This window comes from Prunus dulcis, chromosome 6 (genome assembly GCF_902201215.1).
Source record: "Prunus dulcis chromosome 6, ALMONDv2, whole genome shotgun sequence".
NCBI classification, from domain to species: domain Eukaryota; kingdom Viridiplantae; phylum Streptophyta; class Magnoliopsida; order Rosales; family Rosaceae; genus Prunus; species Prunus dulcis.
Window position 1 is genome coordinate 5,160,755 of NC_047655.1, and position 12,622 is coordinate 5,173,376.

The following is a 12,622-nucleotide window of genomic DNA, read 5'->3' on the forward strand; positions in this document are numbered from 1 at the left end:
TGCGCCAAGAAATGCCAAAGAGTGTCTATCTAACATATGAACACAATGGTCAGATCCTAACTTGGCAACCATGACCCTTCAAGGAATAATAAAAATGAGTTAACTTTGTTCCATATACTAAACGTGAAAAACGTCAATCAGTAAGTTTCAAAAACCTTAGTTAAAATTAGACGTGTAAAATGGGAAGCTAATTTCCTGACCAGGCCAAACACATGGACGCAGATTTTTCATCTAAAAGGATAGGGCAATAGATAATAAATTTACAACTAACATGAAACACAAGAATAACATTATTCATACTAAGTGGCCCCCGCAAACATAAACTTACATGAATAGAAGACGGAGAAGAAAGAAAAGAGGAAACTGGACATTGTACACGAAAAACACAAGAGTCAGAAAAAGGTCCAAGAATCTATCTTCTCATGTGCATGAAATTGGAAATAGCATAGAAAGGATGTAAAATACAGTTGTTTGATTGCCAACAGAAGAAACAACCCGTACTAATGCCAGATACTCGGCAGTTTTCCTTTGCACCTGAGAAATCTGTGGTGCAAATCAAAGATGAGTCGATATATCTCACATTTAATGAGGTGTCCCTCATGTTCATGGGGTGGAGTTCCACAATGCCAGTCTATAGAACTTGTCAAACATTATAAGTTTGGCTCACCAGAGGGTCACAGAGACAGTGGGTGAATACCACAAAACTAGCCTGCGTATGTGCTGATCTAGAAGTAAGACCACATGTTATTGATCTCTCATGGAAAGCTAGGCTATTCTGGATTACAGCAGGATAATGCTCCTACAGATCAGCATCTGTTTTCAAATAGTTTACTCTTGCGTTAGTTATTGAAAACCTGAAAAGGCAACTGAATTTCTTAATTTGAAAATTCAGCCTCTTTGTTGGGAGACAAAGACATGACTTTGTCATAATTTCAGAGATAAGGCTCCAATTCAATCTCAGAGGAGATTTGTCTCCTGTTTATCTAATTTATACTGATCATCAGACACTCTGGAAGGAAGAAAGCATGCCAATTCAAGCACGCAAATCAGAAATATTTCAAGCTCAAAGAGTCAAATGGTATTTAGAACATGGTTCAAGAGATAAGCTGAGTAACATGGCATATCAAACGAAGCAGTAAACCTACCTAAGTAAGAAAGTCTTGGCATCTCACATGCATACATATGTATGAGCATGGTAACAAAGAGCACTAATGGATAATCTTAATTCCATTATTGAAACCTGTAATTGAAAGAAACTCTATTTCCAAAAAGACTAAATAGATTAAACACGACTGAGAAAGGCTTCACCTACCCACAGTGATTCCAAACATGTGTACCCAAAAAAAAAAGTTATTTACGAATCGGACATAAGACCCACATTCATTGCAGATATGTTCAAGCTCAATATCAATGCTTTCTTTCTTGAAGTTATGGATTAAACTGGAGAAGAGGAACAATGCAAAAGCGAAGTTGGCGTTTCCTCATGCCCTTGCAATGTCTTCAGTTATGCTATCACCTGCTAAAGCCAATTTAAGTTTCCACATATGGATTCACTTCTAGTGACCTTTATTTTAGCTTTCTTCTTCAGATTGATAAATTTTTAACAATCTTGCAACATGCTCAACTTAATTTCCACTTCAGTTGCCCTAACTCTACACAGGTAGCAGAGTGTCTGCAATCTCTCAGTTAAATATAGTGGCAAAATACTTTATAACTTTATGATAAATCTTATAGTGGATTCTGTTCCTATGAACCAAAATGCGTACCAAAAAGGAGAATTATAGTGGAGTGTATAATATTTCCGGGGTTAGATTTCTACCCAAATTTAGCAGTCATTAACTTTTGACTCTTTCAATCAACTACCAGTTTAGATGGATTATCTGCAAGCCCAAGCCCTTCTGAGCACAGCATGATTCAGTGCAGTTAAATCATGCCAACATGTTTGGTGGAGAATGGTCCAAATAAGCGTGGAGATTGAGCAATGTGATTGCAGCAGCGTGTTGACCATATCTCTCCAACATTATTTCAGCACACACACATCATAGATACTTCAAGAAATCAGAAATCATTGTCATTTTTACCAATAACAACTAAGACCTTGAGACAAACATAGAGTAGAGAACAAATTGTTTCTGCTTTATATATCGTAGCATGCACAGTTTTCCAACACATCATAGTGAAACAAAACTTCATTATTAAAGCCTATAAGGAAAACCACCAAGACAAGTGAACAAAAGGCGTTAGAATTTGGAGAGAATGGGGAGTCAAACCAAATGGGTCGTAACATACATGAACTAAACTTGATCCAAAAGCATAAATTTGTTATGTTCTGGGTGTCTATCCATGTATATACAAATCAACAATTCGATGTTGACTTGCAATGAAAGATAACAAATCACACTTGTTTCTCCACAAATCTCCCTCTCAAGTGCGAATTTATCACATTTCTTCCCACACCTTTATTTGGACTTTCTTGGGTATTTCTGTGGTCTAATACCTGCTCCCATACTCTATATTTCTGGGGGGGTGTTTTTTTTTCAATGATCTGATACCAACTCCCATACTTTGCTCAAAGGAGTTGTCCAACCCAAGATCACTCAACAGACTAGGTACATACTTCAAGGAACATTGTCCTACCCGAAATCTTCAGCCACTTGAGTTTGATGGTTCATTAGAATTTGGAGAGATTGAGGAGTTCAACTAAAAGGGCCTTAGCATACATGTGGAACTCAACTTGACTCAAAAGCGAAACCATTAGGTCTTGGGTTCATCCCTGCATACTAATCCATATTCCATGTTAACCTTCCTATGGGTACAACCAATTAAGACTTTTCCCCAAAAGAAGACATAAAACAAATGCAACAAAAACAATAGCCAAAAAAAACGAAAAAACAAAAAAAGAGCTCAATAGAAATCACTCAAACACAGATGCTGAACTTGTCTATAAATCTAACATTCTCATATTGATTTCAAAACTCAAGTACTCAAGTACAACACATTATATCCTTCAGAATACAGAATTAATAACTGCACACCTTGTGACCAACTAATAGATAAAAGGAACGAACTTGTACCTAACTTTACTCGCATACTCCACATACCTCTCCCCAAAAGTCTCAACCATCAAAGCCTCCTCCAGTTTTGCCTTCTGATCATAGTACAACGAACAAACTGCTACGATGAATAGCAAGCTCAAAGGTGCTCGAAGCGCAATGAAATATGTGGCAAACACAAGCATCGTAGATGAATATATTGGATGGCGTACCCACCGGTAAGGCCCAAACTGTACAACAGCAGTTGGCACCACCACCTTTTCTGAATACTTTGCAAGATACAATGTTGAGTTATATTGCACTAGCAGAGTCACCAATATCAAAATCCAAATACCTACATTGCTCCACCCGCCAGGAATGCGGTGAAGCTCTGGCCCTTCAAATGCAGCCAGCCAGTGACCAGCCATGACCCCGGCACAGAACAAAAGGCGCAACCACTTTGGTGGGCTCACATCCCACTTGGGGTCATGCGGGCGAGCATAGTAATCTCCATATAACCGTTTCCTCACGCTAACATTGAAGAAAAAGAAGTAATGGTAGACAAAGAAGAACACATAAGGCCAACCTTCAAGGAAGCCATTGAAATGGGCAGGTGGGACTAGTGTGAGCCAAGAAAACACTGAAGTGACAATGGCAAGTTGCTCAAAGATGCTGGCTTCACCTTGCAAATGCTTCCGAAAGCAGTATAACCCGTAAACCCCGATTGATAGAGCCAGAAACCAAGGCCAAAACATCCAAGTCCAGCTAAAGTACATCCAGAAAAAGGGGCTCAAGAGCAAATTGACAGTCCCTTTTGTGGCTGCAATTGCAATGGAAAAGATTCCAGACCACTTGATGACATCAAAAGGGGTTAATTTAAAAAGGGTAGCTTTGAATGAATCAAAGGAAATATTTTTGAGGAGTTTTAGCAATCGGGTTTGAGATTCTGAGCTTGAGGTGCTGGAGTATGAGCATTTGAGCGGAGGTAACAAATGGGCGCTTCTTCTTGTTCTTGTTGGTGATGATGAGAATGGGTTTTGTGAAAGACATAAATTTGATGGGTTCTTGAGGGGTTTAAGGCTATGGTGTAAGTGAGAGCTGTGGTTTATTGAATTGCCCTGTAGGTGTTTACGAAAAGGTCTGAGAGAGAAGTTGGGTCTATCAGTGAAAGCAGAACAGAATGGGATTGTTTTGGAATGTAGGAACATTGACTTGGCTTCCATGGTTGGGTGTGAGAGGAAAGCAACGATTTTCGAGTCTACAAGAATTGGCTAATTCAAGCCAACGTTGGTCAACAGACTATCCAGATAGACAGACATGGGAAAAATAGGGTTCTTCTGTCATTCTGTGTTCTCTGTCATGAAAACATTTTTACTAGGATGGAGCCGAGGGTCTTATCTTACGAATTATTTTACGGGCTAATTGGGCCTGCCCTGCTTTTGGAATGGCCCAAATATCATTTCATAGAAGATGGGCCCAAGTTAAAATTTAAATTTTTGGGTTGGGAAACGGGTTATCTGATTTATACAAAGTAAACATTCAAAGTACTTAGGCTCCATTTGGTTCACAAAACGGTTTTGAGGGGAAATCACTTCCAATGTCATTTACTAATGGATGAGAAATGAAATATTCCTTTTGCACGTTTGGTAATGTTGAGAAAGTAACTAAGAGATATAACTTTAATTTCTTTCCTATGTTTGTTTTGAGTAGAAATGAAAAACAAAGTTTGTATAATTTTTCAATTATACCCATACTAAATCAAACAACAAAAGAATGCATTTAATGATATATTGTAATTCTAAATTGTTAATATGGACAAAATGGTCATGAAAAATGTGTATTTAATGTTGGTTCATTTTCCCAAACTTCCCCATGAGGAGCGAAAACAAAATCCAAGTTGGGAGAAGGGCTTCACTTTCCCCCTATTTCCCATGTGACAGGCAATGATTTTCCATGCCTGGACTTACCAAATATAAGAAAGCATTTAATTTCTCATCCCCAAGCCTCATTTCTCACAAACTAAACAGGGCCTTAGAGCATTTTCACCCATTTGTCATGGCAAAAGGTAAGGGGAGACAAGTGTTGTGAATCGTGCATACCTTAGCAATTTTATTTATTAGCTTTCCACCCATTGCCATGATAACCCAATGGCAACTACTATGAACATGAGATATGAGTAGATGGATTTGTATAGAGTTTTGGTATGGGAAGTGAAGAATATGGTTAGGTATTTATATATATATATATATATATATATAAAATCTGAAATTTTTGGTTTTTTTTTTCTAATTTTTTTGTTATATAAATTGGTTGCTGACGTCACAATGACATCAACATTAAGTCATCTTGCCTAGGCAGCAGCCCAAGCAAGCCTTGATCGCTGGAAACAGAATTGAGGGCTTAGGGGGTCTCTTGCCCGGGCTAACCTCTCTTGCTGGAAATGCTCTTAGAGTAGTTCCATTGTTGAGCCCATGCTAGGGCAGGAGGGGGGCCAAGCCCCAAATTATAGTTCAATGGGCAGCAGCTGGGTCCCACGAAACCAGGCCAGCACAAATGCAAAACGAGCCCGTGCTCTAACTTGGATTTGTTTGACGTCAGCAACGAAAAAAATTTAAAAAATCCTTAAAATTTTAGATTTAAAATAAAAATAAATACTTAGTCATATTCTTCACTTCCCACACCAAAACTCTATACAAATTCATCTCCTCATATCTCATGTGAATAGTGATTGCCATGACAATGAGTGGAAACATCACAAGCCTTTTGCAAGGACTGCCACTATTCACATGAATAGTAATACCCCTCGTCTTGTCCTTGCTCTTTGTTATGACAAATAAGTGAAAGTGCTCTCAAGTACTTTTGCAACATTCAAAAGAAATATTAGAAAACTAATTCTTTTATCTAAAATTTACAAGTGTTAGAGACACACGTGAATGACTGTGACTATTATATTGTATTAATTATAAAAATATACAGTTGACAGTATCACACGCATATAAACCCGACTATTCCTAAAATTTATCAATTTACAAACTTGCATGCTTTGAACATGAAAAGAACAAGTTGAACTTGGTTTGTGAATCAATATTTTGAGTCAAGGACTTGTATTTCCATCTCCCCTCACCTATCACACTTTAATAAGGCCTCTACAATTTTTAATTTGTTGGTTAAATAGAACACGGTATGTATCGTTTATCCTTTCATTTAGTAATAGTTGTCGTCATTTGGTTATATATATAAAATTTCATTTAATAATAATTGTCTCTATTTAGTTGAAATAAGCTTTATATTCGACTATTCGAACAAAAATAAAAAATAAAAAAAATAAAGCTTTATATTCGACTAATACAGATCTGAGTCGTGCGTTTGTTATCATGTTGTAAATATATCTTTGTAAATATAATTTTGTTTACATGACCAAAAGAAGTATCAAACCACAATCCGAAAAACTGAAGTCGAAAGCTGTGGGCGTGTATGGCTTGTTTGCCAAGCCAATTATTGAAATAAATAATAAATCTACGTAACGCATTTGCTGACCTCAAGCCCCCTCAACCAACCCATTATACACACAACACAGACCACCAAATATCTGCAACCCAAAATCACATTTCATATATATATATATATATATATATATCTCTCTCTCAAAGTGCCCTTTCTGAAGAGCACAGCTGAAAATAGCCCCAAAAGTTATTTATAAAAGAAAGAGGCAAACAAACAAACAAACTAAAAAAATAATAATATAATTTTCCCAAATGGGTTCTTTGAATCAGCTTAAAAAATAAGGTGGTTTTCCATTGGCTCTCACCAATTCTCAGGAACGAAATTTCAATCTCATTTTCTGCCTGAGACAGCAAAGTTATGATTTTTTCTCGGATTGGTCGCTCCTTTTCTCGATCTTCTCGCTCCAGAGTAAGTTTCCCAATCTTGTTCTTCCCCTTTTCTAATTTAATTTGTATGCTAAATATCTGGTTTTTGGTGTTAGAATTCGATATATGGAAGTGGGCGATCGGCGGCTCTGAATGGAAATGAAGCGATTTTGGGTGTACCACGTCTTGGTTCGTATCTGGGTCCGGTAGATGGGGATTTAGGGTTTTTGAGGTCTTATTTTGCTTCATCAATAGCAGCCCACAAGGCCTGCGTTTCTGATTTCAGTTACATTCTTGGAAACCCTAAGCTTCGCAGACATTTTTCTAGTGAAGCCCCAAAGAAAAAGAGTAAGCAAGTTACAAAATTTTTGTTGGTTAATCTTTTATGGTTTGGTTAGCAATTGGTATTTCAGCTAAATGAATCAAAATGTGGACAAAAGAGTGATTGCGCTAAGCATGTGCTTGTGTGGGTCTTGCTGTTGCAGATTATGAGAACTTCTATCCCAAGGAAAAGAAGGAAATTCCCAAAGGAGATGAGCAGAAATCAGAGTCCAAAGGTTAAATTTCCATCCTTTCAGCTGGAACAATGCTTATTCTCTATGCTATTTTTCCATCGAATTACATATGGTTCTATCAGGAATTGCCATTAGTATTTGTTTTAATTGAATGTTTATCATAGAAGTGGACAAAAGTAGGATTTTGTTATTACCAATTTATTTTAGATTAGTGTTTTTAAGTCATCACAACTTATGAATGCTGGAATGTTGGATTAGTTCAAGTTGCCACTTTATGACTACAAAACTCAGGTTGTCAAGAAAAAAAGTGATGTGGTTTTTAAGAGTTGGAGTTTGCAGTGGCACCTCTGTGATATTTTAGTTGTTGATTTAAATAAGTATTTTCAAGGGACACATGGCTCTAGTGGTAGAGCACATACCTGACACTCATTGTCAGAGTTTGACTCTTGCTCTTCCCTCTGCCACGGAAGAGACATGTTTCGTTGTAAAGTGGATGTTTTATGTAGGGGGTGCGTGAACTTACATTTAGATAAATGACTACAGTGGTATATATCTTGACTTGATCATATAAGACTCAAGTAGGTGTGATAGAAAGTAGTGTCAAATTTAGAATGCTAGGTTCTGTGTTAATATTTGATAATGAAAACTTTTGTGATTTAAGGCTGTCCAGTCTTCAGCGGGTGGGGTGAAGGGGATGAGGTGTTAGAGAGTATAAAATCTCTCGTGGGGTTTGTATTAGGTCAGGGCTTTGAATTTTTGGATTGAGTATTTACTTACGATCGTTTATATTTATTTATGGCTAATTATATTTTGGTTTTTGTATTCTGTTAATTTGTATTATTATTATGGATTGCCTGCATATAGGCCTTTTTAGTAGGTTTTGGAGATTTTGTCATATTGAGTAAGAATATTGGTTCATCTTATTTTCTCCTTGTTCTATTTCTCTCTCTCTCTCTCTCTCTCTCTCTCTCTCTCTCTATTTTCTCTCACCCGTCCTAGATCATATGCTCCTTCATCACCCTGAATTTCAGGAATATGCTTTAAAGTCAATTCCTTGTTGAGTTTTGGATTTAAAATCTTTAACATTTATACTAACTTGAATGTTCATTCATTTTCAGATGACTCAAAGGCAGATGATCAGGGGAGTTTTCAGGAAACTTTCTTGAGGCAGTTTCAAAATTTAATCACCCCTTTATTGGTCATTGGGCTATTTCTTTCCTCCTTCTCCTTTGGTTCTCCTGATCAGCAACAGGTAAATGCATCCATATATATATATATATATATATATATATATATATATAGGATAGATTTATGCAATTAGAGTCGCCTATTTTATCATTTATTTTTTTCTTATGATATAAAGCCAAGTCAATTTTAGTTTATGCAAATAGAGTCGCATATTGTTTCATTTCGTTTTCCTTTTTTTATAATGATATAAAGCCAAGTCAATTCTACTTACGACTCACAAGTTTAAATTGTGCACATTACTAAGGAAAATTCTTTGGAGTCCAACTATTTTATTTTTTTCTTTCTTTCCAGTTCTATTACATGAGGTGGCTGGGACCTCGTACACATGAGAGGAGAGAGTTGAAAAAGTAGTTTGGCTCTTTAACATCTTCTATAAAATATTAATGTAAAAATAAAAGAAGTTTGTCTCATTTTGATTTAGATTAGATTTGGCATGGGCAACGTCCTTGACTGAACTGAAGTTGGTCTTCAGCTAGATTCAGGCTACATGCTTTGTGACCCTAATTACTGAAAAATTATCCGTTTACTTTCATATCGGTAAATTCGTTGAATTGGATCTGTAATATGTCAGGTTAAAGATCTGAGTCCTGCTCTTAATCTTTTGTGGTGATATTTATAAAATAAATTAATTTGCATGACCAGTGTAAATTATTATATTCTATATCATTCTGTTTTATCTTGAAGGTAAGTTTTCTATTCCAGTGAAATAAAAAAGTTCTTTACTCATATGCTATGCAATTTTGTTCTCTCTGCAGATAAGTTTCCAAGAGTTCAAAAACAAACTTCTGGAACCAGGCTTAGTGGATCATATAGTTGTTTCTAACAAATCAGTTGCAAAAGTATATGTGCGTAGTTCACCACGCAGTCAAACAAGTGATGAAGTTGTCCAAGGACCCATTAATGGTAACCCTGCTCGTGCAAATGGGGGCCAGTACAAATACTATTTCAATATTGGAAGTGTTGAATCTTTTGAGGAGAAGTTGGAGGATGCACAGGAAGCATTGGGAATAGACCCTCATGATTATGTTCCTGTTACATATGTCTCTGAAATGGTTTGGTACCAAGAATTGATGAGATTTGCACCAACACTACTGCTTCTGGCATCCCTCTTGTTTATGGGGCGTAGAATGCAGGGTGGACTAGGCATTGGCGGTTCTGGTGGACGAGGTGGCCGTGGTATCTTCAACATAGGAAAGGCTCAAGTTACAAAAGTAGATAAAAATGCAAAGAATAAGGTTGGCTTTCTGTTTCCCAAGTCGATACTGGTGCTTGTTTGTTTTTCGTGTGCATTCAAAATGTTTTCTTACGAATTTTCTTTCCAATAGTTATAATACCTTTTCTTAAGCACTCTGTTGCAAAGTTTCATCAGTAACTTACATATTTAATTGGTCCAGATCTACTTTAAAGATGTTGCCGGGTGCGATGAAGCAAAGCAGGAAATCATGGAATTTGTTCACTTCCTCAAGAACCCTAAGAAATATGAGGACTTGGGAGCCAAAATTCCCAAAGGCGCTCTATTAGTAGGCCCTCCAGGCACTGGAAAGACTCTTCTAGCGAAAGCAACTGCAGGGGAATCTGGTGTTCCGTTTCTATCTATATCTGGTTCAGACTTCATGGAGATGTTTGTTGGTGTCGGACCATCTAGAGTTAGAAACTTGTTTCAGGAAGCAAGGCAATGTGCTCCTAGTATTATATTTATTGATGAGATTGATGCAATTGGTCGAGCAAGGGGGCGTGGGGGCTTCTCAGGTTCCAATGACGAGCGTGAAAGTACTCTAAATCAGTTGCTGGTAGAAATGGATGGCTTTGGAACAACTGCTGGAGTAGTTGTGCTTGCTGGCACCAATAGGCCTGATATTTTGGACAAAGCCTTATTGAGGCCTGGTCGATTTGATCGCCAAATTTCTATTGATAAACCTGATATTAAAGGTCGCGACCAGATATTTCAGATATACCTGAAAAAAATCAAACTTGATCATGAACCATCATACTACTCTCAAAGACTTGCAGCCCTGACTCCAGGGTTTGCTGGAGCAGACATTGCAAATGTTTGCAACGAAGGTGCTCTAATTGCTGCAAGGAATGAGAGTGCACTGGTCACGATGCAGCATTTTGAGGCGGCTATAGATAGGATTATTGGTGGTTTGGAGAAGAAGAACAAGGTAACTCATTTTTGGCTGGCTCCTTGTAAATTTCATGGTATATGATTACTTTGTTTCATTTCCTAGTATTTTTTACCATTCCCTCCCCTCTCCTCATCTTCTGGAAAAGAAAGACTGATGCTGCATAACACGGGGTTGGGACAACACTGTGTCCTCCCCCACTTAGGAGTCTGGTCATTTCTGTTACGGCTCTGATGATATGCACTATGTCTAGAGAGTTGTTTGGAGATAATCATTACATACCGTGGAAGAAAATACACTCCTGCTATCCATCTTCCTAAACTATAGTATTGGGGTTGGAATTGCTCATCTTATATGACTCTTTAGGTGCTCCTTATGCTGGGTTAGAGAGAATTTTTTCTTTTGATCTGGACTTTGTAGAACCCATTTTGACCTTCCGCTAGGGAGGCAGCAATTGTTAATAAAGGTCCAGATCAAACTTTCAGGTAGCTAGAAGGAATTTATGCTTTAGCAGCGATTTATACTTTATAAGAAAATGTTTCGACTTTGAACCTTCAGTGTGTTTCTTTGTCTTTGTTCTTTTTAGAATGGAATTTTTGACATCTTTGCTTGTCAAACAGGTTATAAGCAAGCTCGAACGCCGCACAGTTGCCTACCATGAGTCAGGGCATGCTGTTACAGGCTGGTTCTTAGAATATGCAGAACCATTGTTGAAAGTGACCATTGTTCCTCGAGGTACTGCTGCACTTGGGTTCGCCCAGTATGTTCCGAACGAAAACCTCCTCATGACCAAGGAGCAGCTTTTTGATATGACCTGCATGACCCTTGGTGGTAGGGCAGCTGAACAGGTAGCTATCTATGAAACTTAATCTTATTTTTTGGATGAGGCTTATAATGCAAATTGTTTATATTACTTCTAGTAATTCTTCATTCTCAAGTCTTGGAACATTATTAGTCGTGTTATGATAGTGATGGTGAGCATATTCTGTGGTGCAGGTTCTGTTGGGAAAAATCTCGACGGGAGCCCAAAACGACTTGGAGAAAGTGACAAAGATGACCTATGCCCAAGTTGCAGTCTATGGTTTTAGTGACAAGGTGGGTCTCCTTTCTTTCCCTCAAAGGGACGATGGGTTTGAGATGGCAAAGCCCTACAGCAGCAAGACGGGGGCCATTATTGATAGTGAAGTGCGAGAATGGGTGGGTAAGGCGTATACACGCACAGTTGAAATCATAGAGGAACATAAAGAGCAAGTAGCTCAAATTGCAGAACTGTTGCTTGAAAAGGAAGTTCTTCACCAAGATGACCTTCTCCGGGTGTTGGGGGAGCGACCATTTAAATCAAGCGAAGTCACCAACTATGATAGATTTAAGGAAGGTTTTGAAGAGAAAGACGATGAGAAAATAGTGGAGATTCCACTAGTTGGGTCCGAGGAAGATGGCTCTTCGCCCCTTGAGCCCCAGGTTCTGCCTACTTAGAAGTTATTGAGGAGGAAGTTGTTTGTAATTGTACATTAAAAAGGAAAATTTTCTTCAACTCTTGTGCTAACTATTTCAAATATTTCTTGTATGGACGAATTCTGTATTATACGTTGATTGCTATTTTATGACTACAGCATTTTCAATGATGTCATAGACTAGTCTTTATTTTTCAGATTCTCAACTCACAGTGCGATGTTGATTTTTTCCAAATAACATTATTTGTTGGTGACCGTGAAGTCAATGACCATGCGTTTTAAAAGCATCATTATAGGATTAAGAAATTGGCACCAAAATGCTTGCATGCTTTTGCTTTTATGATTGTAAATTGTACTTTAGTTGGTCAAAGATTTGATGAT

General features: G+C 37.6%; 2 protein-coding genes across 2 annotated transcripts; one reads left to right on the top strand and one right to left on the bottom strand.

Annotated features, from left to right (window-relative positions):
* Window positions 1-2,929: 2,929 nt before the first annotated feature.
* LOC117631731 lies at window positions 2,930-4,385 on the bottom strand. The gene has a single exon (XM_034365019.1). The coding sequence runs from the start codon at window positions 4,253-4,255 to the stop codon at window positions 3,047-3,049; it is 1,209 nt and encodes a 402-aa protein (XP_034220910.1). The 5' UTR covers window positions 4,256-4,385; the 3' UTR covers window positions 2,930-3,046.
* A 2,199-nt stretch (window positions 4,386-6,584) lies between these two features.
* On the top strand, window positions 6,585-12,417 carry LOC117630768 (ATP-dependent zinc metalloprotease FTSH 10, mitochondrial-like). The gene is made up of 8 exons (XM_034363539.1): window positions 6,585-6,944; window positions 7,018-7,249; window positions 7,387-7,458; window positions 8,535-8,668; window positions 9,420-9,899; window positions 10,059-10,826; window positions 11,408-11,635; window positions 11,784-12,417. Exons 1-8 carry the CDS (start codon window positions 6,894-6,896, stop codon window positions 12,261-12,263), a joined length of 2,445 nt encoding a protein of 814 aa, XP_034219430.1. The 5' UTR covers window positions 6,585-6,893; the 3' UTR covers window positions 12,264-12,417.
* Window positions 12,418-12,622: the final 205 nt, after the last annotated feature.